This window comes from Furipterus horrens, unplaced genomic scaffold, assembly GCF_987537825.1.
Source record: "Furipterus horrens unplaced genomic scaffold, mFurHor1.1.pri manual_scaffold_4, whole genome shotgun sequence".
Lineage (NCBI taxonomy): Eukaryota > Metazoa > Chordata > Mammalia > Chiroptera > Furipteridae > Furipterus > Furipterus horrens.
Genome location: NW_028327174.1, coordinates 4660473 through 4686826, shown reverse-complemented (window position 1 = coordinate 4686826; position 26354 = coordinate 4660473). Strand labels below are relative to the sequence as shown.

Below are 26354 nucleotides of genomic sequence, written 5' to 3'. Positions count from 1 at the left end.
CTGAGGAGGGGGCCACAGGGACGAGGCCCCTGAGCTGGTTGCCATGGCTACAGTCTGGGCACAGAGGAGGTGAGGGGCTGGCAGCAGCCTCAGCTTCCCAGACCAAAGGCCACTGGACCGTTCTTGTTTTCGGATACAGGTAGGCGGGTGTTTTTGTGTGTAGGGGGAGGAATAGGACCAAGGGATTTTGGAGGGGATGAGCAGCTGGTGGGTCTGGTGATGTTAGAACAGGTCTCAGAAATCCTGTCCTCTGGCCCGTTCTGTGTGGGTGTGCACACTGTGCATACATTGTTGTGGTTATGTGCAGGGTAAATGTGCGTGTGCACAGGTATGTGCAGTTGTGAATAAGTCAGGCGGGCAGGGCTGCAGGGATACATCAAGCAGGGACGTGACGGAGGCTGGCAGTCTTGTGTACAAACATGTGGCTGGAGAGGGATGAGGGGCTGGGGCAGCACTGTGGGGCGTGGTGAAGAGCCCATGCTCCAGACCTTAGGGACCTGGCTGTAGGAACAGGCCCCTCTCCCATGAGCCCCTCTTGCCAGCCCTGGCCTGGCATCCCAGCATCACGTTCCAGCCTGCTGTGTTGAAAGTGACAGGACAGCTTTGTTCCAGAGGGTGAGTTATATGGAGCTGAGTGTGTACCAGCTGGCCATCTGGGGGCCCCGGGAGCCCCCTCGGGGAATGGGCCATCCACACAGACCACCAGCCACAGCCCCTGACCACCTCTTCTCTCCCCTCCTTCCCACCTGCAGGCAGTCCTGTGGCTTCTATCCATGTTATGCCTCCTTCTCGGCCCCAGCCCAGCCCAGTGTTTCAATAGTGTCCTTGCTCCCACTTGTTCCCCTCTCATGGCTCTGTCACACTGCCCCAGAGTGACCCTTCCTACCTGCAGATCTGACTGGGTCACCTTCCAGGGCCTGAGCATCATTGTGGCCTGGCCTGGGCTCCAGGGCACTGGCAGCCTCTCCTCCCCCACCCACCAGATGCAGTCCGGGGATCCCCATGGTGGACTTCCTGAAAGATGCCACACCTCCTCGCCTTCGGGGCCTGTGTGCGAATTACCCTTCCCCAGGCTCACCCTCCCTGCCATGACACCAGTGCTCACGTCCAGCATAGCCTGCCTGCTTCCCTGCCTGGCAGGTTCCCCAGCGGCAGGGACGGGAGCTCGTTCACTGGGCAAGTGTCCTCCTGCGAGCACTCGAGGCTTCTTCACTTAGGTCCCACCTTCTCCAGAGTCCTCCTCAGCTCAGGCTCCGATTCCGGCTCCGGCAGCCCAGGGCTCCTTCTGGGCTGGGGCAGGAGCCCCGCATGCGGACCCTGTCCCCGAGCCAAACTGCTCATCCCTCAGCCTCCTACCTGACACCTGACTCCCATGTTGGTTGCTGTGGGTGGGACCCCAGCGCCCTCTGGCCCCTTCTAGAAGAGGCAGAGGTGGAACCACTGCTCTTCTCTGAAGTCCCTGAACACAAGGATGTGACTCCCACAGAGTTGTCCTCAGAGAGAGGGGACACACTGGGCCCAGGCAAAGAGAGAGGTACCCCTCCACCTGAGTTCCATCCTAAAAAGAGCAGGCTGTTAACTGGAGGCCACCCTAGTGGGACATTCTTCCACAGCCACCCATGTGGCACCTGGGTGTGTGTGTGTGAGAGAGGGCCCATGTGTGTGAAGTGTGTGCAGGTGTGTCATGGGTGGAGCTGTAGGAGGACTGGAGGAAGAGACATGTGTGCTCCCTGAGGACCTGACCATTCCCCAGCAAGGCCCCTTCACACCTGGCAGTGTGAGCTGCTGGATAAGAGGGGGAGGGCAGGCACCTCCAAGCGGCCTGCCTCACCGCTGCTTGGGCCCCCTCTCTGTTGATCGCCTCAGGGGAAGACGGAAGCTGTGGATGAACCACGATTTTGAGATGCAGTCGCACGGAGCCTCAGGGCCTGGAACTTCTTTCCCTCGAAGCCGCCCCTCAAGACTCCCTGGAGGCGTGTCCCCTCTCATCCCTGTTCTCAGGAAGCCCATCCGACTGGATGCCTTCCCTCAAAGCCACATCCCACAGGCTCCTGGCCGCCCGGGCCCCGGAGCCAGGGCCCAGAGTGTGCCCCCACAAGAGACTGGCAACAGCCTTGTGCCCAGGAAGCTCAGCTCCATCTCCGTAACACTCCGTCAGAACAGTCAGGCACGGAAAGAGGTGCCCACCACAGGCGGGGAGGCTGCCACCCTTGGGAGAGGGAGGCTGCCTACTCCGGACTCACCGTCTATGACCCTAGCGCCAGGGGGCAGGGTCCACTCCGAGGGCCCAGGGAACCCAGGTCTGGCCAAACCCAGCAGGATGCCCGTAGTGGAGAAGCCCCTGTTGAGTTCCTACCTGGCCCTGCCTTTCCAGTCCCGCTCAGCCCAGAATCCACCAGGCCCTGCAGGGCCAGGCTCAGTGGGTCAGAGGTGCCCTGTCCCACTGACTGCCCACGTGCCTACCAGAGCTTCCCCAGGAAGAGGCAAGTCCAGGTCCAGGGGTATCCCGAGATCCCGTCTGCATCTCCAGAGGGCCGCATCTACCATAGAGCCTGCGATGGCCAAGGATTTGGCAACTCTAGACACAACGAGGCCAGGCACAGTCAGATATTTAGCCACAATGGCCATCAAGAGACCTAGCTTGGCTGTCAACTTAGCCACACCGAACTCATCCAGATTAGACACAGGCACAGAGTTCCTCGCTCTGGATGCCAGGCTGGGCACAGCCACAGAACTGGCCACAGAAGGCACAGACAAGCAGAGCCTGGTCACAGACCTGGTAACCCCAGACTTAGCCAAGCCAGGCAAAGTCATAGCCACAGCAGGCACAGCCAAGCCATATAAAACTGCAGGGACCACAGCCGTGGATTTGGCAGCCCCAGACCCAGTCAAGTTGGGCACAGCCAGGCCGGACAAAGTCCTGGCTTTGAAGAGAGCAAATCTAGCCAGTTTGGACATAACTACGGATTCTCTTCCTTTGGACACAAGCAGACTGGGCATAACCATGGGTTCGGTTGTGCCAGTCACCCTAAACTCAGCCATTGGAGAGGCCACACTGGACAATGAAATTAACCTCACCACATCAGACACGGCCCCCTACTCACTGATGTCAAGCAGAAGCACAGACCCAGTCCCGGACCATTCTATGGCAGATGCTGCCACACACCTGACCAGGGAAACCACAGGTAAATGCAAAGAACTTGGCTGGGCTACTGGGAGTCAGGAGGGGGTGGAGGGGGTGGTGAAGGGCCTTGAGATGGGTTATACTTGGAAAGGTTGGAAATGGAGGGGGGTTTCTAAGGTCAGAGTCAAATGTGCTAGGGGGAGAGGGGACAGGGTGAGGGCAGAACACAGGGGATGCGCCGTGAGCTGGGTCCCAACCTGCCAGGCAGTCAGGCTGAGGGAAGTCACCAGGAGGGAGGTTTACAGGGGTAGCTTGTGGAGGAGCCACTGTGCTGAGTCCTTCCTTTAGCATCTGCCAGGGTTGTTTCCGTGTTCCCGGAAGTGGTGGAATAATCAGGGGACCTGTAGGAGAGCCCCGCTTTGGAGCAAGCTGCCTACGTGAAAACACAGACCAGCACTTCAGTAAGTGGTGCTGTGTGCACCAGTCCTCACGGCTGCGCTCCTTCAGACGCGAGCAGTGACCTCACCTGAGACCACCTCAGTCACTCACGTTAAGCTTTCAGGAAGACAGCTGTTGCTTAAAAGGTGCCTCACCTGCAATTCTTTCTTGGTCCCCCACCCCCATCCCTTTAGTCCTGAAAAGTGAGCTGGAAACTTGTATATATGGAAGTCCTACACAGAACTATAAACAGGTCAGCACAAGCGCTAGACGTTCATTCGGTCTCAGAGAGACTGGGACATACTCAAAGCCATGCAGCTGGCTGGCGGCAGTAAGTTAGTGGGAACCCAGGTCTTAAAATTCCACCTTGGGACATCTCATTCCCAACATTTCCAAGGCTCAGAGAGTCTGGGTCTGGCAGATGCTTGGAAGGCACCCAGTCCAACACCCTCACCGTGGCTTCAGGTGCCCCACCCCTTCCCATCACACTGCATACTCTGTCTGGGGGTGCTCGCCCAGCTCCGGTCTCCACGCCTCCCTCTGTGACCTCCACACTCCCTCATCTTCAGCCCAGCCCTCTCTCCTGAAATGAAGGTGGGGACAGCCAGCGGCCTGCTGGACCCCTCTACCCACGCCCAGAAGCAGCCCTTTTCTTCCTGAACTGACCCCTGCCCTCCCTGGTCTCGCTCTCAGCCGCAGAAGCCTGGGGCCCCCCCTCTGTTCTCTCTCTGCTCCATCCCACTCAGTCTATCTCCAGCTCTGTTGATTTACCTCCTCAACTGTCTGTCCCTCCTCTCCTCCCCCCTGCCTTGTGATGCCACAGCTCCCCTCCCCCGAGGCCTGTCTCCCCCACACAGCTGCCACAGGGACTCACATATTTGATGGCAGCACTGTCAGCTTAACAGCTGTCGGTGACTCACGTTCTCTCTCCTTCAAGTCCAGCTCCCTAACCTGGCTTCCCAGGCTCCTCCAGCCTCTGAGCTCCGTAACCCTGTCTGGAAGTTCCCCGCTTCGCCGCACGGGGGCGCTCTAGTGGCTCATCCGCAACACCGTGCCGCTCTCCCCTCGGGCTCCTCACCCCTGCGGGCCGGGGGCCATGGAGCACCCTTCTGTTCTTCCCTCCCACCTCCTTCTGCCTTCCCACCCAGGCCCTGGCTGCCTCCAAGAACTCCTCCATAATCCCTCTCCTCAGGTGCCCACCTCCCTGCCCCCAGAGCGCCCTGTGCAAACCCCACCCCCTGCATTAGGACAGGCCAGTTTTCTGTCTCCCGACTAGACCCATCCCTTTGAGGACAGGGACGGCCATCCTCATCCCTGCTCCCCCAGGGCTTGGGAACGGGCTGGCCATGAATGCCGGTGGAATGCATGACAGATTTTTCTGATGGGTGAATTAAGACTCGGGCAAGTTCCTGAGCCGCTCAAGGTCATAGGGCCCATCATCCTGGGGCCAGGCCTGGCACCTGGGCCCCTGACTCCCGGCTCCAAGGCACCGCGCCTGGGCAGAACCGCGCGGGGCCAGCGCAATATCCTAACCACCGCGTGACTCGCGCGTGCGCGCGCGCACCGCCGCCTGCTGCTGCCACCGGTCCCCTGCGCCCCTCGCCCCGCCCCAGCCTAGAGAGTAAGGGGCTGGAGCAGGATCCAGGGGAAGGGACTGGGGCTGGGATGCGGACACCTTCCGGAGCCCGGCATCCCGAGCTTGCGGGTACAGCGCCCTTGCGTGCCTCCCAGGCGGCCTGCAGCCGGGTGCCCGTTCCCGCGTGCGGACGCGCAGGGGAGCGGGTGCAGGCGCGGGTGCCGTGGGAGGGGGAGGGGCTCTCGGCGGGGCCGGCTGGCGCGCGGGTCACGTGGTGTGGGTGGCAGCGGCGGCAGCGGTGCGCGCGGGCAGGGGCAGCGCGGCGCCGAGCGAGCGGCGAGGTCCCGGGCGGGTGCGGCGACGCTGGGCGCAGTGGCGGCGCAGCCGGGCCACGGGCCGGGCGGGTGGGCGGAGAGCGCGGAGGGGCGAGGCCCGGCTGCAGGGGCCGCTCGGCCCGGGAGGAGCCCGCGCCCTGCTCAGCCTTGCAGCCCCGCGCCCTGAGCATCTCCCGGGAGGAACGGAGACAAAGGAGGATTCATGTCCAAAGGTAGGCGGCTGGCCGGGCCAACAGCGCCCATCAGGAGGAGGCTGCGGCCCCGTAAAGCCCGGCTGGAGGTGCTACCAGGGAGAGGGTTTCTGCGCCGAGGAACCCACGCGCGGTGACATTTGCACAGACACACGCACACACGGTGGCACACACCCCAAGGTATTCATGCCCCGAGAAATTAACCCACAGGAACGCGGGGAGATACAGGGACCCACGGACACGAAAGGAGGGACCCAGATGCGCACGCACCAAAAGCCCCACACTGGAGCACACCACGACACGCACACACATGCACACCACGCGCAGGTATCAGGGCCACCTGCCACCAGATACGACACCCAGGAGCTGACATATAGACAGACCCCTTCCCCCAGGAGCAGACAGGCACCAGCTGGTGGTCTCCTAGGGAACTCATTGGCCTCCAGAGAACTGGGATGGGGGAAGGGGGTGTCCCAGGGCCCTGTTCTCCTGTGAATAGGAAAGGACTAAGATACCTTTTGTGATTCTTTTCCTGAGAGCAGGGGCTGGAACTGGGGTGGACTGAAATTGCCTCTGCGGGTGGGGGTGGGGCCCGGGGAAGATCCTTGGCTCAGGAAGTAAGAGCCTCCCTATCCCCCACCCCACTAAGCCAAGGAGGCAGGTGCTATTCCAGAAAGGTCTCCTCCCACGGCTGCCACCTTCCCAGCTGAGGGGTGGGGTCCCTGGGCCAGACAAAGCCAAAGCCATTCATTTGCCGGTAGAAGAAAGCATCAGAGTCCTTGCTTGGTGTGGTGACGGAGGTGCTGTTTCTGTGGGGGACTCAGCCAGAACTGAATCAGCTGGACAATGCCTCTGCCTGAGCACTGATGGGGCAGGTGGCTCCTGGCAGGGGTGCTGCCGACAGAGCTTCCTCCTCTCCAGGGCCCTGGGAGAGCGGGGAGCCTAGGAGGGGATCCAAGGATCATTTAGGCCAGATGGCAACTCAAGCTATGTCCTGCTGTGACCCTGTCCTGAGCTCTTCCTCTCCCTTGTGTAGCCAGCCCCTTTCAATTCCTGCTGTGGTGGTGGTGCGGGGGGAGCAGGTCTTTTTAAACAGAGTATACCCCCTTGACTGTGGCCTACACACAGGCACCATTTGCTGGCTGGGGTCAGTTGCTCTGTTAGAGGAGCTTCTGAGGGAGAAGTGACATCTGCCTGGCAGTGAGGCATTCATTCATTCATTCATTCATTCATTCCTTGCTGAGTACCTGTATTGTGCTCGGTACATTGAGCACACAGAGATCAATAAGACATGGCCCTCGCCCAGAAGAAAGGCAGAAACTAGCACAGGTTCAGTGCCAGGTAATTTACGTCCATGCTTTTGTATAGCCCTTCACAGCAACCTAGCAAGGTGGGTACTATCCATCCCCATTTTCCTGAGGAGAACAGTGAGGCTCAGAGGGTCCTCCCAGCCAGGAGTCAAGCCTGGGCCAACTCCCCATCTCGGGTTAGCAGGTGGCATAGGGGTGGGGTGGGGGGACTGTAAGGGGAAGGATGCAGTTACAGAATTCCAGAGCAGTGTCTGTCCTGCACCCTGGAGGTCTTTGTGTACTTGTCAGGTGCCCTCACCAGAGAGTGGGCCCTTGGGGACAATGACCTTGTCCGGGGTCCAAAAGTGTCCTTGCCATTTACTCTAAGGTTTGGCTGGAGTAGGCTCCCATCTGACAGCAGGTGAAATGGCCTGGCAGGGATGGGTGGAATGAATGAATGAATGAATGAATGAATGAGATGAACTCCAGGGTACTCAGGGGCTGAGGCGGCACAGAAGAAGGGCATCTCCACCTAGGTGGGAAAGCAGAGGCTTTCTTGGGGGGTAGTCCTTGAGCTAATGGTGAGAGAGGAGCAGGAGTTACCCAGGGGCTAGAGTGGGCAAGGGTCTTCCAGCCAAGGCTGTGACAGTGACCTGTTCCACGTTTGCAGTACTTGTGGCTGATGGTTGTTAGCATGTAACTGGGTGCAGTTGGGATGTGTTTGGGGGTGACTTGTCAGTGAGCACAGTGGGTGTTAATAGGTGCTTGCTGGTAGAATGAAGGTGATGTCTGCTCATGTACCGGACCTGCAGCAGGCCTGGCTGTCATGAGGACACCCACTGTATAAGAAAGAATACTTAGAAAAGCTCCCATAAATAAGTATGAGACTCACTTTCCAGGTGTGTAAAATGGGGTTACCCCCTCCCTCCTACAAAGATGGATCTATCTCACAACAAAGTTTGTGGAGACCAAATGGGCTTAGCCGTAGAGGCACAAGGGAAATGGGAAGGGCCAGCGTGTGAGCAGCTGGGCAGGGAAAACGGGGCATTGGCCCCCCGCGCAGGTATGCTGAGCGGACCCGGGAGCCACGTGCTGGGAGCAGGGGAGCAGGCCCGGCTGTGCCAGTCAGCTGCTGCGGGGCTGAGCCGATCTCTCCGATCTCTCGCTGCCAGCCGCCTGGCTAGCAACAGCTTCCTGGGAAGCAGGAGGGAGCCCAGCCAGGTCCCAGGGAGGCCCGAAGCTTTGTCAGATTTGGCTGTGCCTGGGAGTGACAAGGAAAGGACATTTTCCCAGTGGGAGAGAGAGTCTTGCCAGGACTGTGGACAGACCAGGTGCTTGGGTAGGAGAACAGGCTCCGGGCTGGATTGGGGGGTGTGTGTGGCTCTCCGATCCCCTCACCCTCTTGCCCATGGGCTGTTCCATCAGCCCTCCTGTAAGCATGAGACTGTAGGGCAGACTGGAAGGGGTGCCCAGGGGGTGCGAATCCAATAACTGTGTGGTGCAATTAGCATCTGGCACCTCCCTCTGACAGGGGCTTTCACACACACCACTTCTCCCCCCCACCCCGCCCCCCAGTCAGTGAACTTGAAAAGTGGCTGGAATGGCGAGGCACTGCGTGGGCACTTCTATGCATCATGTCTCATGGAGGGCTCACCACAGCCTCTGTGGTGATCCCAAACAGTTCTCGGTGAGGAAGGGGGCTCCTGGGTGGAGATGCTTTGTCCAGGTCCCCAGAGCTGGCAGGCTCCTTCCTCTTCACCCCACACACCCCATTTCATGGATGGGACAATGAGGCTGCTCTCCTGAAACTCAGGCCTCTGTCTCTCGTGTGTGATGTCCATGACCTGCCAGACCCAGGAGACGTATGCCTTTCCCTATAGAGCAGGGCTGTTCCTCAGCCGCCTCCTCTCTGCCACCTGCCATCTCAGCAACACACTGCTTCATCTCAGGCAAGTGACTGCCTGACCTGGTCTCATCCTCTCCCCGCTGGTCCAGAGTGGGGCGGCTTCCTCCAATAATTCAGAGCTATGGCCAGGAGGGTGCCTGGGGCTCTTCAGGGCACAGGCACCCCTACTTTGCAGTGGTGCTCATGGGACAGAGGGGACACTGAAGCTGGGAGACAGGAGTGATGCTCACTCTGCAGAGAGGAGGTAGCTCTGTTTGCTTTTATTTTATTTATTCTTTTTAAAAGGCCCAGTTTTATTAAAAAATTTTTTTTTAATTTATTTTTAGAGAGAGGGGAAGGGAGGGAGAAAGAGAGGGAGGGAAACATCAATGTGTGGTTGCCTCTCTCATGCCCCCAACTGGGAACCTGGTCCACAGCCCAGGCATGTGCGCTGACTGGGAATTGAACCAGCGACCCTTTGGTTCAGAGGCCGGTGCTCAGTCCACTGAGCCACACCAGCCAGGTCTATTTGCTTTTAAAAGACAAAGCAACTGAGGTGAGTGACAGACAGTCAATAGATGTCACAGCCAGCATCCTAAATGGTCTTTGTCCTTTATTTGGGGGACAGGGCTCAGGTGGGAATAATCTCCAACATCTCTTAGACCAGCGGTTTTCCGCGAGGCTGGGCCATGTCATCCCCAGGGGACATTTGGCACTGCCTAAAGAAATGTTTGGCTATCACTACTGGGCGGCTATTAGTGGTATTGACTAGAGGTCAGGGATGTCACTGAACATTCTACCATGCACAGGACAGCCCCCCACAATAATTATTCTGCCCAAAGTGCCAGTAGTGCCAAGCTGGGAGGCCCTTGGGGTAGACCCACAGGTGTGGTGCTTTGGAGCAGTGAGTGCATTGGAAGTGACCCCAGCAACTGCAGAGTTGGTTTTGGTCCAGATTCTGCAGCTGACTTGCTCTGTCTTCTTAGGCCAGTCCTTTCCTCCAGGCCTCAGTCTCTTCATCTGTGAAGTGAGGGACCCGTACTGGACGACATCTCAGGTCCCTTCCAGTCTGAATTCCGTATGATTCTGTATCTAGAGAATGACGCTGTGGCTTCCGTGCAGCCTCTGCAGCCCACCTCTCCCACCTTGACTTTTCAGGGCTCCCAGACACCAGGACGGACGCAGCCATGTCAGAGCTGGTGCCTGAGCCCAGGCCTAAGCCGGCAGTGCCCATGAAGCCCGTCAGCATCAACTCCAACCTGCTGGGCTACATTGGCATTGACACTATCATCGAACAGATGCGTAAGAAGACCATGAAGACAGGGTTCGACTTCAACATCATGGTTGTCGGTACGGAAGGCGAGGGTGGGGAGAGGGGCTTAGCTCCTGGAGGCCCTGGTGGTGTGCAGCATGGAGGATTCCATTTCTCTCCCAAGGATGACCTCAGCCCTGGCCTCTCTAGGATGAGCTTTTTCTGGGAGGGAAGAGTTCACAAAGCCCTGACTCCCTTCGCCCCTCAACGCTTGCTGATCCAGGGGTGGGAGCTGTGGGTGCATGGCCAGCCCGGCCCCGGCCCCATCTGGGTGTGCTCAGGCAGCCTTTAGCCATGCTCAGTCTGCTTTCAGGTGTGTGGCTTAGGGGGGCTCATCAGTGTCCTCCCCCACCTTCGAGAGCTGGGGGGAGGGTCGCATGGAGGGTGGTCTTATATCTGACCTTTTCCAGCATTTACAAGCTCTGAAAGAATTTTTAGGACACTGATCAGTCACTAAATATTGTCACCAGGTCACAGAATGATCTCAGTGAGCTATTCACTCAGTTGCTGAAACAGGGACCTGGGCATCCTCCTCCTTCTTCCTTTATGTCCTGATCCAATCAATCAAGTTCTGTCAGTTTTACTTGTAAATATCTCTCAGATCTGCCTACTTCTTCCCTTCTCGCCTGCTCCCCCCACCCCCAGGCCAAGCCAGGTCTCTCACCTGGGCTGCCACAGCCACCTGACTCGGTGCTGCTCACAGAAAAGGAGCTGGGCCAGACAGAGTGCAAATCATCTGGAAAATCTTTCTATAAAAACCATCGGCTGAACTAAACAGTATACTTAGTGACATAATTGACTTGCTTTCTGGTGCAAACTGCTTATCTCAAGAACCAGGAACCGATGGTTTGAGGACCCTGCCATGGCCCACACTTTGAGTGGCATTGACCTTGTTTCTGTCTCCTTGTCTCTTCAATCCATTGTCCACCAGTGTCCAAGTATTTTTTCCAACCTACAAAACTCACCAAGCCACCCATCAATAAGTGTAAGGGTTTAAACTGCTAGTCTGGCCTGGTCCTCCCTCTCCGTGCATTCCTTACCATTTCCCACGTAGCATGTGGTTCTCCCGAATGCTCTTGCCATACTCTTTCCTCCCTCTGAGCCTTTGCATGTGCTGTTCCCTCTGTCTACAAACGCCTTCCATCTTCTCATGGGTCATCTGAAGTCACTCTTCAGCTTTAGTTATTGCTTCTTCCTGGAAGTCCTCCTTGGTCCCAGAGAGACTGGATTAGATTCTGGAACTTCAGGATGCTATTATAACATCCTGTGGCATTTCATTATGGCAACATAGTGTCATTGTCAGTAAACGTTTTGGTTTCTCTTACCACTCCACCTCCAGTTCTAGCACAGCGCTTGACACTCAAGAATGCTTAACAAATGACCTTAGAAAACATCCAGACCAAGAATGGCGAGGATAGGCACGTGGGCCACCTCTCTATTTGCTGCTGAGTCCTGGCACACGTGCAGCCTGAGCCCAGATGTAGCCTCTTTAACATATTGGTCTAGGTGACTACTACCAACTGACCAGCTGGGATGAGAAATGCACCTTATTTACCATCCCCGGTCTCATTCTCTTCCCTCCCACCACGTTATCAGGAAAGAGAACACGGCCGCTCCCCGGCGGTCAGGGAGACAGCACAGTTGGGTGTAGAACCCCAGGCTCTTGCCCCCGCACCTTTTCCTAATCCACCACAGGAATGCGCCAGACCCACACTTCAGACTTTGCTGTCTGTACGGGTCATCAGAAGTCCCGTTAAAAATGCAGATTCTGGATGGTAGGGTTGGGGGCGGGGCTGGGATCCTGCGTTTCCGACCAGCGTCTGGGAGATGCTGGTGCTGTTCAGCAGAACTTGCTGTGACTTGTGTACGTTAAAGCCCTGCTCAGACCAGGGGTTTCAAACGCCTTTTCATTGTGGAGCATCTTTTCATGTACTCCTGGGAACGAAGCCTGTAGGCCTATGTGTGTCAAACTGGCCAAAAGGGCACCATCGTGAAGAAAGCGTGGCGAGGGGCTGGCCCTGCCCGCTCAAGCGTCTGCCTCCTCTCGCAGGGTCCTCTCGGGCATTTATCTTCACGGCACGCTCACCGCTACGCTAGGATAAAGAGTGGATGGGGGCCAAGGGGTTCCTTGGGTTCAGGTCCTGGTCTTGCACATCTTTTGTGATAGGTGGGGATTACTCTCTCCAGGACCACTTCCCTGGGGATCACAGCTAGCTCTGCTGTGGGATTCGCAGGGCTGACAGAAGGCACGTTTTGCTAACAGCTGAAAGTGCATACACACAGTTCGTATCAGAATGCAAAGTAATTCTGTCATTGAAGACGTAAGCAAAAAACAAAACAAAAAACCGCTACACTAGACAAACGCAGAGGTTGTCCCCTTTCCCGATGGTCTTGGGGCTCCAGGAAGGAGAGTATGTGGCATCTAACATTCTCTCCAACACACAGGAAACCGTCCCCTCCTGCCTGTGATTCCTGCTCAGCCCCTTCCTTCCCAGTGAGCAGTCAGACAAGGGCGTGCGTGGGCCAGCTCTAGAATCTGTAAGCTCCTGGGAGAGATCATGGGTTCAGGATGCGGACATGGGGTCTCCCTGCCTTCTCACCCTCCCATCTTGCTCAGGTCAGAGTGGGCTGGGCAAGTCGACGCTGGTCAACACGCTCTTCAAATCCCAAGTGAGCCGCAAGGCCTCCAGCTGGAACCGGGAGGAGAAGATCCCCAAGACAGTGGAGATCAAGGCTATTGGGCATGGTGAGGACCAGGCGGGGGCCCTGTGGGCGTTGTTCAGAGGGGCCTCTGCTGGAAAGGGGGAAGAATGGGGCTTATTGGGGAATGACATGAGTGAAAGACAGACTCAATACAGAACAGAATTAAGCCCTAAACTCTATGGAGCCAGCTCCTTAGACTGCAAGTCCAGAAGGGGGAGGAAGAGGGATTAGGGAAAAGAAAAAAATACAAAAAAATAAAAAATGGAGCTTAAGCCTGGGTGGAATTTTTTTAAAAGAAATTTTATTTTATTTTTTTTAAAGAGGGATCACTTTTTTAAAAAAAGATTTTATTTATTTATTTTTAGAGACAGGGGAAGGGAAGGAGAAAAAGAGGGAGAGAAACATTAATGTGTGGCTGCCTCTTGTGTGCCCCCAACTGGGGACCTGGCCTGCAACCCAGGCCTGTGCACTGACTGGGAATCAAACCAGCGCCCCTTTGGTTTACAGGCCGGCACTCAATCTACTGAGCCACAGTAGCCAGGGTACCTGGGTGGAATTTAGGCAGGCAGAAAGAAGTAGGGAGGTCATTCCAGGTGCAGGGACGAGACAAACAAAGGTGTTGAAGTGGGGAAGACCCTGAACTTGACTTTCCCAATAATTGGTCCTGAGAAGGAAGGAGCCTGGGTCTCCCTGGCTGGTAGGGAGCAGGGCACTTGGCACCAGCTGGAAGAATCATCTCCCTGGTGCCTGTTTTATTCATCCCCCAGTGATAGAGGAAGGTGGTGTCAAAATGAAGCTGACCGTCATTGACACCCCTGGCTTTGGAGACCAGATCAACAATGAAAACTGGTATGTGTCTGTCCGAGATTTCTGCCCTGAAACTGCAAGGAAGGTACTGAATGCTGGGTAGATTCATTTCCATCCAGAACCATCTGCACCGTCCATGCTGAGTGCGCAGCATCTTCCTGAAGGATGGGAGCAGGGTTTGGAGGGAGGTGAGGAAAGAGGTCCAGATGGGGGTGGAGGAGACAGTGCAGAGGAGATGTTGGCAGAGGGTGTGCCTGGCAGTGGTGGCAGGGCAGGGCAGACAGAGCAAGAGGACCTGGGGTGCCAATCCGTGCTGAGCTGGACGCTGCGGCAGACAGTGTGGCCGAGACAAAGAGAGGACTAGTGAGAAACAGGAGGGAGGGGAGTTGCCCTGAGGATCGAGAGCCTCTGTGAATCCACAGAGCAGAGCTGCAGTCAGCGAGCAGCCAGGAAGAGGGTGAATGTGCTGCCCGGAGTGTAGATGGAAGGTTCCAGGCAGAAATTTGCTTTCAGACCAGGATGGAGACCACAGTGCTTCTGTGAGGGACCTGGCGTCTGCCAGTGACAGACAGGCAGGGCCACTGAACAAGACAACCTAGAACAGTCTTAGAAAAGTGACTGGATGCCCTCCTCTTTGGTTATATGCATGCTCCTTGATAGAGAAAAGTAATAATGACAATGACAATAGTCATGATGATGCATCGTTGCCATGACTGAGCACGTTCTCTGTGCCGTTGCTCTGTTAAGTACTGAACTTCTTTCTGATCCTGCGTTACCCTGCCCATCACTTGCTGTTACTCCCATTTTACTCACGGGAACACTGAGCCTCAGAAAGGGGAAGAGCCTTTTCCAGAGCCTCCCAGCTAATGAGTAAGGGAGCAGGGAAGGTGTGTGTTGCTCTCTGGAGGGTGGGGGGTTCTGCAGGCCCCCTTGGCCCAGTTAGAGGGCCAGGTGCCCACAGGAGTTCCAGTCTTGCTAACAAGGAAAGCCATTCATGGGGGGCCGAGGAGAATGCTCAGCAGGTACCCTATGTCCCCCAGGGGAAGCAGGAAATGAAATGGGTGTAAGGGGACCATGCCTAAGATGAGCTCCCAGGTTCTGTCCCTCTGGGACATCCATCTGCTTTCTCCCCCCGCCCGGCAGCTGGGAGCCCATTGAGAAGTACATCAATGAACAGTACGAGAAGTTCCTGAAGGAGGAGGTGAACATCGCCAGGAAGAAGCGCATCCCTGACACTCGTGTCCACTGCTGCCTCTACTTCATCTCCCCCACGGGACACTCGTATGTACCAGTCCCACCCCCAATGTGGGGCCTGCCTCTGGTTTGCGTCATCTGTGCCTATTCTGTAGTCCATAACCAATACCGGGACCCAGCTGGAGAGGGCCAGAAGGGCCTCAGTATGGTCACGGCCCTGTGATTCCCCAGACCTTCCCCAAGAAAGTCTGGCATCCTTGCCAGGAGAGTGAAACTGACCAACCTCAGTCCCCATGCTGCCCACCGGTGCTCTGGCACCACAGCACGATTGTGCCTGTAGAGAGAAGTTGGTACGTGTGAGCAGAGGGCTTCTTAGCTATTCAGTAGATACCTGCTTTGAACAAGGCTGGGGTGGGCTCAGCAAGAAGGGTCAGATGGCTGGGGGCAGGGCTACTGGATGGGGGCTGGTGTGTAAGGTGGGGTGTGGGACCCAGCTGTGGGTATTTGGAGGTGGCCAGCCCAGCACAAGGTGTCAAGAAGTGAAGGTTGGCGAGAAGCAGGGCATGCTGGGAACTCCGGCTGTGTGTGGCACGTGGGCTGCCCGAAGGGGCGCGCTGGCAGAGGGTGGAGAGAGCACGTGGGCGAGCGGGCAACCTTCCTGTCGGGGAGGCTTCATAACGTATTACTAAGCCCAGCTGCCGGGCCAGAGTGCAGTTCTGGAGAGGCTGGCACAAGCAAGGCAGGCCCCAGATTTTGGAGGAACCAGGTACTCAGTGGGTGTTCGATGGTGGGCCCAGGAACTCAATGAAATAGTTAGTTTTATCCCTCCTTACAACTTGGACTCAGTGTCTGCAAGGCAGTGAACAGATGACTCAGTAAGCTCCCTGACTATAAACTGGAGCCTGATCGGGGCCGTAGCACCTGAGTGAAGCTGGGCCCTCAGACGGGGGAGGGGGAGACCCCCCATTTGGACCCCTGAGGACTAAGCGGGAGCTGGGAGGAGGCCCGTCAGAACAAGACACCCACAAGTAACCATGACACAAGGACATATGGGTGGGGTGACAGTCCATAGCTGTCGGCTGGTCAGCCAAGGTGTGGTGAGGGAGTGGTCCGAAGGAGGGGCAGGATTTGAAGAGAAGGGAGATGGAGGACCGTGTGTGTGCCGAACGTCCGGGCCTGTTCTGCAGATGGTGGAATGTGGGTATAGGTCAGGAGAGAGAGCAGCCTCTTGGCCTCAGCCTGGTTCCCAGCCCAGTCCTCCTGTCCCAAGGGCGGCCCTGGAGTGGTAGCAGTGGCTCAGTGGGGGAGGGCAAGGTGGCTCTGACACTCCGCCTTCTCTGGGCCCCAGCTTGCGACCTCTCGATCTGGAGTTCATGAAACACCTCAGCAAAGTTGTGAACATCATCCCCGTCATTGCTAAGGCTGACACCATGACCCTAGAGGAGAAGTCTGAATTCAAGCAAAGGGTGAGAAGGCCCCCTCCTCCTTTTCCTGCCCCCACCCCACCTTCCCCTCCTCTGGCCCAAGCCTCTCCTATCCTCCAGCATTACATACCCCCCTCCCCACTTCCCGCCCAGCTCCTACTTAGCCATTAAAGAGACTGGACTGGCAGTGTCTGGGGACCGCTGGCAAAGAGAAGTTAGTGCACCCTCAGGCTTCCCACCCACCAAACTTACCTCTAAAGACCACTGAATACACAAATCACCAAGACCGTGAGAAACCACTTCTCACCACTAGGATGCTTGAAGGGCTAGATTGATTCATCAAGGCCCCCTAGCCCTTGGTGTCCTCTAAACATTCCTGTACTCTAAGCATCCAGGTGGGGGTGGCGATGGGGGGATGCGAGAGAAGTATGAAGACAGGTGCTGCCTTCAAGCAGACCACTGAAGAGGTCCTGGGTAGCTTCTCTGAGACTCAAGCCGAGCTTTGAAAGAGGGCAGAGAGGCTTGAGGTGGGCGGACTCACCTCTCTTCCCTGCAAACAGGAACATGACGCGTAGCCGGCGTGAGCACCGCCCATGTGAAATCTGTCCTCGGCGGTGCTGCTTGTCAAAATCTGAACCTTACGGACCCCAGGATGAGCAAGCTGCAACCCCAGACTATTCCTCATCTCAGGCTGGGCTCTAGTTATTGTACAATTGGGGTTCACACTTTTTCAGGACCTCAGAATTCAGAGATGTCTGTGGATTCTCAAGGCTGCGTCCCACCCTCTGTCCTCAGCGCGCATACACACGCACACGCTGTTCCACCCTCCTGACACTCGGCTGCCTGGCTTCTGTTCCTCGCCTCTAGGTCCGCAAGGAGCTTGAAGTAAATGGCATCGAGTTCTACCCCCAGAAGGAATTTGATGAGGATTTGGAGGACAAGACGGAGAATGACAAAATCCGGGTGGGTGCCTGGGGCCCCGCGCGTCCCGAATGCCCCCCGGTAGCTGTGGGGTGTGTATCCCGTGCTGCTTCCAGCTTCCCGCCGGCTTCTCCCCTTCCGCACTTCCTGCCTCGCTCTGCCCGACCCGGACCAGAAGGGCCGTGGGGGACGGTGAGGACTAGCGGCCCCAGCCAGGACCATGAGCCCTGCACCCGTAGCCGATGCTCCCGTCCGTCCGAGACCACGCGAGAGCCTCTGCTTCCTCCCACAGTACTCGGCAAAGCCAGGGTGTGTGGCGTTGGAAGGGCTCAGGCCAGAAAATCGTCAGGACACCCTCCTTCTCAGAGCGTGCCCACGCCTGTCCCCTCTCCCTCTTCGGCCCCATAGGCGCAGGGCGTTATCTTTGCCTTCCTCTCTCTCCTGAGCTCTCAGGGCCCTTCTGCCTTCGTAACTTGTGTCCCGAGCCTATGCCACCCGGCCGGCTCACTGCTACTACCTCTGTGATTTTCTAAATAAAATTCCTCTAAAAAAAAAGAAAAGAAAAAAACAACATTAAGCTGGGGGTCCAAGGTATCTGTGCTCTAGTCAGAGCTCTGCCTCAGTCTCCCTCTGTAAAATGAGGAGGTCAGACTAGTTGAGTGGCTTAGAGGTTTTGTTTTCCTTTTCCCTAGAAGAACCCTTTAAAGGAATTAAATGGCAGACAGAACCCCAATATATAAAATGGAAAAACAGAGCTGCTTTGGCTAAGTGACATGGGCACAGAGCTCTGCCTTCTCAGCAGGCCCTGGGGGATCACCCGGGAGTCCTAAGGCTTCCTGGAACCTGGCTTGTAGGAATCACATCAGCCTATGTGATTCCTAAGGTTCCTCTCGGTTCTAAAGCTGTGCATTCCTGGGTTCCTGAGCTCTAGTCTGGGCTTTTCTACTAACCCACTGTCACCTGGGACAGATCACTCACGCGCTCTGGTCTTGAGTCTCCTCTTCCGGCAAGTGGGGGTCATCTACTAGAATCCCCGGATCTGATGCGGCAGAGACAGGTAGTTGGTCAGTTAATTGAAGAAATCTTTTTTAAAATGTTGTATATAAATCCTAAACATTTTAAAATAATTATTTTACTAAATTATTATGTTAAAATGAAACATACACATCACATACATAAAACATCCCTTTCATATAGAAATGAGGCCTCTTCTTTGAGATTAAGTTCACTCTCCATGCAAAAGCTTTATCAAGTTTTTCTGGAACATTCTACTTAATTTTCAGAGAGACAGCTCTCTATACTCATGTGTCCTCAGCTTATGTAGCAATTAATTTATCCAACTATAACAACAAGCACACACCAGACAAATTCATTTGGGAACAAACAGCTGGCTCCTGGGGACACACAAGCCACATGGTAGAGCAGAGGGGCCTTCGCACGTCAGAAAGGGGCCTCCGGGCCCTGAGAGGCTGGCAGATGTGGGCCTCTGCCCGTAGGTGTCGTGGGAGACAGTGTAAAGCATGTCACTTGGGACGTCAGTTGGGCGGGTATGACTTCAGAGGTCTGTCCGTGGTAACTAGCTCACAGTTAGTTGCTCCACATCAAACCAAATGTGTAAAGCGCATGCAGAGCCCAAAGCATTCTCCTGCGGAAGGAACGCTGACTTACCGAGGCCGACTGGTGAGGCAGGGGTGCAGCCAGGGCTGGAGCCAGCACTTGGGACTCCCAGTCCAGTGCTCTTTCGAAAAGGCAAGAGCCTTCTTCCCCCTTGCTCTCAGCAGGACCACTGAATGAACCTCAGAAATGTGCAGTTCCAGGTTGGGGGCCCTTGGCGGCCCTGATTGTGGAGGATGACGTGCGCGTGTGTCTGGTCTGTCAGCAGGAAAGCATGCCCTTTGCTGTGGTGGGAAGTGACAAGGAGTACCAAGTGAACGGCAAGCGGGTCCTCGGCCGAAAAACTCCCTGGGGGATCATAGAAGGTAACTCAATGCATCTTTTTGAAGCACTGGCTGCTGGCTAATTATGCTTATTTATTAAGCATGTCTAGGTCAAGGCACTGTCCCAGGATTTAAAAGAGGTGCCAGACAGACCCTGCTGTAAGGGACTTATGCTGTGATTCAGAAATGAGACTCACAAGGCAGGAAGCAATAAAAGGCCAATTTAGCACCTGTCTGGGAGGCAGTGGCTCACATGTCAAGGGTCTTCAGAACATGGAGAGATTAATAAGGACTGGAAATGCCAGAGAAAGGTTTTCACATGAAAGGGGATGCGATCCAACCAACTGCTGAAAGCTTGTTCAGATGTTGCCATTTTTGTTTTATTATGAATGGATGTGACCTTGAGAAGGTCATAACAATTCTGAAAGTTTTCAAAGAATCGCTTCAGTGATCTCATTCAATGTGATAATCCTCTGCGGGGAGCGTCGGCTGCCCAGGCTCTTGAATCTCAGACAGTTAAATGCCTTGACCAAATCGCAGGACTTGTTAGTGGTGAAGCTTGAATATTTTGATTCCAAAACCAAGTTCATCCCATTGTATCATGCTGTCTCCCATTTTCCTATGCCTTTTGAAGAAAAGATTTTATTTATTTATCTTTAGAGACATGGAAAAGAAGGAAGAAAGGGAGCGAAATCTTGATCTGTGAAAGATACATTGATCAGTTGCCTCTCTCATGCCCCCAACTGGGGACCTGGCCCACAACACAGGCCCTGACCAGGAATCGAACCAGTAAATCTTCAGTTCAGGCCTGTGCTCAATCCACTGAGCTACACCAGCCACAGCTTTCCTATGATTTTTTGTTGGGATTTTTATTTTTATTTTTATTTTTATTTATTTTTAGAGAGAGGGGAAAGGAGGGAGAAAGAGAGGGAGAGAAACATCAATGAGTGAGAGACACGTTGATTGGCCGCCTCTCGCATGCCCCGACCAGGATCTGGCCTGCAACCCAGGCATGTGCCCTGACTGGGAATTGAACCAGTGACTGTTTGGTTTACGTACCAGTGCTCTGTCCACTGAGCGACACCAGCCAGGGCTCTTGGGATTTTTTTAAAATTATTTATTTGTTTGTTTGTTTGTTTGTTTTATTTTTAGAGAAGGGGAAAGGAGAAAGAGAGGGAGAGAAACATCACTGTGTGGTTGCCTCTCACTTGCGCCCCCAACTGGGGACCTGACGTGCAACCTAGTTATGTGCCCTGACTGGGAATCAAACCAGCGACACTTTGTTCGCAGGCCGACGCTCAATCCACTGAGCCACAGCAGCCAGTGGGGTGTTGGTATTTTTTAAATAGCATTTTCTCATCATCTGCATTGAGTTGAAATTATTTATGAGAATGCCTGTTCTACCCATTAGATTGTGAGACTACGGGGTTCATGTCTGAATCCTCTTCTGCTCCCACAATCCTTAGTGAGTGATTTGCAAATACAGTCATACCTCAGTACTCATCAAACCCTGTACTCATTGCGTTTTGAGAAAAAAAAGTTTCAGCACTCAACTAGTGCTCAGGACTCATCACACTTGCTAAACTTGAGTCATGAGTCCCCCACAAAGAGAAAATGATTCGTTAGGTGTCACTTGTTCAGTATACGTTGGTTTTGGCACTTGTCACAAGTTCCGGAACAAATTAATGATGAGTACCGATGTACCACTGTAGTAGGCACTCAGTCTATGTTAAATTAGATTTATCATGTAGTGCGTGACCTTTTTAAGATGGCTCGATTGTTATTTTCTATGTATTACTGTCTTCCAATCTGATTATAAAGCTCCTTAAGGACAGGAATTGTGTCCTTAGACTTTGGACAACCTTCTTAGACTGCCTGTGTATTTGTTTCCTTTTCTGTAAAATGGGGAACATAATAGTCCCCATCAGCTCTTCTTCTACAGAGTCTAGAACAGTATTGTGCTTAATAAGTGTTTGTTCAAGGAATAAAATCCAGTGCACTGAAGTGCCAAGGGAAGCAAACTGTGAGACGGGTTACCGTCCCGTCCCGTGGCTCCCTCTGAAACACCTCTGTGACCGGGGCAGAGACGCCCCCGCTGGGTGTTGCTGCCTCAGTGAAATGACTGCACATTTTGTTTTGTTTTGTTCTGTTCACAGTGGAAAACCTCAACCACTGTGAGTTTGCCCTCCTTCGAGACTTTGTCATCAGGTAAGATGTATCCCTGCCCTCAGATGGCAGGTTTCATGATTTGGGGTCAGGAGACTGTCTTCTCAGATCTACTTCCTCCATCTCCCGGCCCCTCTGACAGGCTTTCTGCCCCAGTTCCAGCTCCATCCCAAAGCACAAGGGCTGAAGCAGCACTGGCTCTTTGGAGGCGGTCCCACTGGGTCCTGGCTATGAAAGTGAAGTGTTAACCTTGGACGTGGGTCACCCCTTCCCCCAGTCTAATCGTCTCCCTCTCTCTTGTCACCTGTGTCCCTCAGGACCCACCTCCAGGACCTCAAGGAAGTGACACACAACATCCACTATGAGACCTACAGGGCCAAGAGGCTCAATGACAATGGAGGCCTCCCTCCGGTGAGCGTGGACACACAGGAAAGCCACGACAGTAACCCATGACAACCCACCCCTTCTCTGTATCATCACACATAGTCACCTCTCCACACGCACACATCCCAAATACCACCACCAACCACCTTCTTCCTTTCTACTCTGTCCCACAGGCCTGTCTGGTGTTTGTGGAGCATCTTGTCTACAGTGTGTGTGTGTGTGCGTGTGTGTGTGTGTGTGTGTGTGAGAAAGAGAGAGTGTGTGTGCGCATGTGTGCCTGTGTGAGCGTTCAGGGGTGAGGTATTTTCACTGCCCTCCCTGGGAAGTCCCCTGTAAGTTTGGTTTCTCCATGGCTGTCCATTATCTGTCTCCTTTCCTTGTGTCCCAGAACAAAGCCGTGTGCCTCACTCAAGAGGTCTGGGGAGGTTTCATTTAAAAATGAGAGTGCAGGTGAGCCACAGGTAACTCTTTCTTATCTCTGAACCTGCCCACACACCGGGACTGCAGGAGTTCTCTGAGGACAGGCTGCAGAGCTGGGCCCGGGAGGAGGCGAGGAGTTTGGCCTTAGCCTTCCCTGGAAGCCGGGGTGGTCTGGGCTAAGGCCAGGACTTCCTGGGGAAAGGAAAGTCAAGGACAGCAGAGAAGTGGGCCAAGCTGGGCACCTGCAGGAAGAATGAGTACCTAGAAGTGGAGACGAGAGTGCCACCCTTCGGTTTGTGTTGCATTCACTGTCCAGGAGCTACTGCCTGTCCCCGTTGCAGACTGCTGTTTTCCACACGTGACCCTCGCCTCGGCTCCTGCTTTCTCTGTCTTTCTCCCTTTCCGTCATTTCTTCATCCTGCCCCTCCCCCACTTCTTTCACTCCCTTGTAGATTAATCCACTTTAGCTCCATTTCTATACTTAGAATTTACGCCCAGTCTACTTCTGAAAATGACTTGAGGCCACCTTAAAATAAAATCACAGCTAAAAGCATGGACAGTGCAGACTGAGATTACGAGAAATCAGACTGAGAGAGAGGAAGGGGAAAGCGTTTGGGCAGCCGCGCGCTGAGACAGGCTCTGAGCTTGTGGGCAGCCCAGGTCCAGAGCAGGAGACAAGCGAGGTCGCGCTTCCCGGCGTCTGGTTAAAGCGCGCAGGCTGCTCAGCTGGACACCCTTTCTAGACATTAAGTCCTAGAAAAACGGAGTCTAAAGAAGTATCAAGAACAATATACAATATTCGTCCTTCTTGGTAGTTTGCCTTTCTCTCCACTAGGTTCTTCCTCCTAAAAGCTGGCTTCTCTGTGGCTGTCTTCTTCTCATATATACGTGACTCCCTCTTTCCTCCTTTTCGGTTCTCTCTCACTTTTGCGCTTGGGTTAATTGCATTTCCGTCTTTCTCCGCTGCTTTTCCCATCCCCCACCCCCCCACCTGTAGGCATGCCCAGCGATAGCCACAGTTGTACATTTAGGCTTTTCTCTCCTTTTCCTCCAGCCCTGTATTTATTAACACATATATATCCCATTTGTTTTACAAACAAGTTAGTCTTTCTCCTTTAGTAAGTTGAGGTGGCTAAAATTGGGGCTGGGAAAACAATGTAGCCGGAGGCAAGAGAAAACACCAAGGGACACAGTTTACAGTGACCACATAAAACCTCCTGTTCCATGTCCTGGTCTAACCCTAGGTGTTTTACAGGTTCTCTGCAAATCGCAGGATTTATAGTCCCTTTTCACTCAGGTGCTAGGAAAACACAAAGACTTAAGACCAAGATTGAGTGCACCAGGTGAAAGAGGTGGGTGATAGATTGCCAATGACCCAAAAACCTATGGTCTCAATCTTTCCTGGAGGCTCTTACCAATCCAACCCACAACCTCCCTCACCCACAAAATTATTCCAGGGTAGGCACCTGTCAGGATAGAACAGCAATACAGTTAGAGCCCAGATGTTGCTACATTTCGACAAAAGAGGGATCCCTGGCTTATACAGTAAGCAGTCATGTATGGAGATGTGGGACTGGATCCCCAGGCCTAGCAGGGAAGATTGGGGGTGGGGGGCATGGTGGGCATTGGAGAGGCTGAATAGCAGAATGATGCTTGGTGCCCCTAAATTATGATCTCAGCCTCTCTGGAGAAGCTGTTTTATATGTCTGGTGTCCACACCCTCAACTGTTCTCAAACCTCCCCCCCCTGCAGGGAGAAGGCCTCCTGGGCTCTGTCCTTCCACCCGTGCCAGCCACCCCCTGCCCCACTGCTGAATGAAGGCCATTTCAAGCGCTGCTTCTCCCTCCATTCCTCTCAGCTGTTATTGCTGCAGGGCCATGACCTTTTAAGGGCCTATGTCCACAGCCCCTCTTGGCCCTCAGCAGGTGGGAGGGGCCAGCTGCTTTAGGACAGCCGCCTTCTCCATTTCCCCAAACACTCCTCTCCTCCCAGTGGAATGGAGTTCTCGCCAGCACAGCCCTCCTCCATCGTCTGTGTCCGCCAGTCCCAGCCCAGCTGTAGGGCGAAAGAACTCATCAAGAGCTTCTTCTGCCCTTGCAAACCCATACCAGCTACTTGTACCCATCTCCAAGGGAAATGGCTTTGCTCCCTGTCCATCTGCACGAGCTACTTTTGGCTTTCTTAAAAGGTCAAGAAAGCCACTTTTCTGCTTGTCAGATTCATTGACATCAACTGTGTGAGCCCTGATGTGGGACAAGGGTGTCTCCTTCATTGCTTAGAGCTTATTTATAAGGATGGGTCACTACAGATGTGGGGAAGCAAGGGCTATGATCTCTCCTTCAAAAATCACCACTTTGGGCTGGCCCAGAGTGTGGTTAAACACCCTCCCCACCCATAAGGCAGCCACTCAGGAAGAGTGGTTTTCCCGAAGAGACACTTCTGGAGTTGACTTCTTTATCCTCAATCTTAAAAGAAAAAAGAACTAAACACAGACACAAAACTCCAGAACCCCATGAGATGTAAACTCTAGGAAGAAAAAAAACACCCATCTGTCTACTTAGCAATAAGAGGGATCTCTTCCCACCCACCCTGACTATTCCTACCCCTCCACCTCCACCCCGTTAATGTGAGTAATGAATTAGCCTGGCCACAGTTGGTCGCTGTAGGCTAGTGGAAAATACCCAATGGAGGGCAAAGGCCCTCATCAGATGCATGAATGTTTGCGAATGTCGGCTGCCACTGCCCCCCACACTGTGTCTTTATGGAATCCCTTTGCCCACCCCTCCCCATCTCCACCTGGACACAACTTGCTCAAAGGCTGGTGACTTGTGGGCCATTCATCTACAATCAAGTCCTGATGGAGCAAGAGGCCCAAGCCTAGGGGATGCAAGAACGACCCATTTCCTAAATGTTACCAGTCCCAGCCAACCTTTTGGTGACATTATGGTTTAATTTCCCAACTGAAAACAAGCCAATGACACTCAAACTGGTTGTGTAAATGTTGCTAGACTTTATGTGTTATACAACTAAACATTGCTGTTTGAACAATAACTGCCTGGCCTGTGTCTCATTTGTGTCCCTCACTTCTGGGCCAAATAGACATTACATCATCTCACCCATGTGTGGAGGGTGAGACAGGGACCATCTTAGTAAGAAGTAGCCACAGAAATTAAAGAGAAGAACACATTTTGAGGTCAGCTCATCTTTAGTTAACATGAGGTTGGACACCGGTCATTATTTCCTGGGATTATGTATCCAAAATGAGTGAAGTTCTTACACTTGGTCGTGAGGGATGCTGTGCTTTTTGTAGCCTGTTTCCTGCAGTGAAGACGTTTATTTTCATTCAGCTAATTTTTCTAGCATTTTCTCTCGTTTATCCCAAGGACACAAAACCCAAGTTGACCAAAGGAGTGAATGCATCTTACCTAGAGGCCTGCCTACTTTACAATGGATACTTCAAGAGTTAAGAATTTAAATTTAAAGCACTAGCTTGTTTCTTCTACTTTTTGAACTTAAACCAATTCTACCTCTCTTTGAGGTTCATACTCTCTTCTTTAGCCAGCAAGTAACACATCTCTCACCTGTATATTATTTCTCTAACTTTGAATGTGATGACCATACATGCAATTATGTTTGGGGCCTCAATATTCTACAGGGTGAGTGCGAGGTGTGGATGAATGGTGAGGGGTCAAGGCTGGAGGAAGAGAAGTCAAGAGGCCCTTGGGGCCATTCAAATAAAATGATGAGGGCCAGAACTAGAATGCAATGCCACATCCAGATGGAGAAAAGTGTAAAGCTTTGAGTGATAGAGCAGCTTTTTGAACTTAAGATATCACTAGAAGAAACCTAAGAGTTCTTCTAGCCAATGTTTCATACACAGATGGAAACTGGCATGCAGAGAGAGAGCATAATCATCTTGCCTGAAGTTGCACACTTAAGCACTCACACATGATGGGGACTAGATTTCAATGCTCATTCCACTGATTCACACAATTCCTATTGTACTTCATTTGTTCTAATCGTCTTATACTTAAAATATTCTGTATTCTAAAATCAGGATACTCCCCCCCCTTCCTTATACCTGATGACATGTCAGTTCACTTGGCAACTCTTTTTCTTAGTGGTGCATTTAAAAATGGTGCATCTGAGAGCATTTTAAATTTGATGAGATACAGTAATCCAAGAGATGTTGATGCCCCTTTTCCTTGAAACTCTCTGGTGCTATTTGTGGAGTTTAAAGGAAATAAG

The 26354-nt window shown here is 53.7% G+C and overlaps 2 protein-coding genes across 5 annotated transcripts; both read left to right on the top strand.

The window, feature by feature from the left end:
* The first annotated feature begins 1885 nt into the window (after positions 1 to 1885).
* On the top strand, positions 1886 to 4222 carry LOC150010939 (uncharacterized). Its single transcript, XM_090275081.1, has 2 exons — positions 1886 to 2892; positions 4132 to 4222. Exons 1-2 carry the CDS (start codon positions 1886 to 1888, stop codon positions 4220 to 4222), a joined length of 1098 nt encoding a protein of 365 aa, XP_090131207.1.
* Positions 4223 to 5545: 1323 nt separating this feature from the next.
* SEPTIN3 (septin 3) lies at positions 5546 to 25157 on the top strand. Of its 4 annotated transcripts, XM_090272334.1 has the most exons (12): positions 5546 to 5685; positions 9997 to 10188; positions 12768 to 12896; positions 13621 to 13702; positions 14804 to 14941; positions 16203 to 16320; positions 17146 to 17241; positions 19079 to 19178; positions 21293 to 21344; positions 21620 to 21713; positions 23404 to 23458; positions 23859 to 25157. In XM_090272334.1, the coding sequence occupies exons 1-12, from the start codon at positions 5676 to 5678 to the stop codon at positions 23918 to 23920; spliced, it is 1128 nt and encodes a 375-aa protein (XP_090128460.1). In that variant the 5' UTR covers positions 5546 to 5675; the 3' UTR covers positions 23921 to 25157. The 4 variants fall into 4 exon arrangements, with proteins under 4 accessions (XP_090128460.1, XP_090128458.1, XP_090128457.1 ...); XM_090272332.1 differs by lacking the exon at positions 23404 to 23458 and having other exon boundaries at positions 19082 to 19178; XM_090272331.1 differs by lacking the exon at positions 23404 to 23458.
* The last annotated feature ends 1197 nt before the right edge of the window (positions 25158 to 26354 follow it).

Excerpts from the sequence above, each read along its gene's own strand:
- LOC150010939 (XM_090275081.1), top strand. The coding sequence starts at position 1,886 with ATGAACCACGATTTTGAGATGCAGTCGCACGGAGCCTCAGGGCCTGGA. Across the intron at positions 2,893-4,131 it reads GCAGCCCCAGACCCAGTCAA|CCCAGCCCTCTCTCCTGAAA; the intron begins GTTGGGCACAGC and ends CCTCATCTTCAG.
- SEPTIN3 (XM_090272334.1), top strand. Across the intron at positions 17,242-19,078 it reads CGGAGAATGACAAAATCCGG|CAGGAAAGCATGCCCTTTGC; the intron begins GTGGGTGCCTGG and ends CTGGTCTGTCAG. Across the intron at positions 21,714-23,403 it reads ACAATGGAGGCCTCCCTCCG|GTGCTAGGAAAACACAAAGA; the intron begins GTGAGCGTGGAC and ends CTTTTCACTCAG.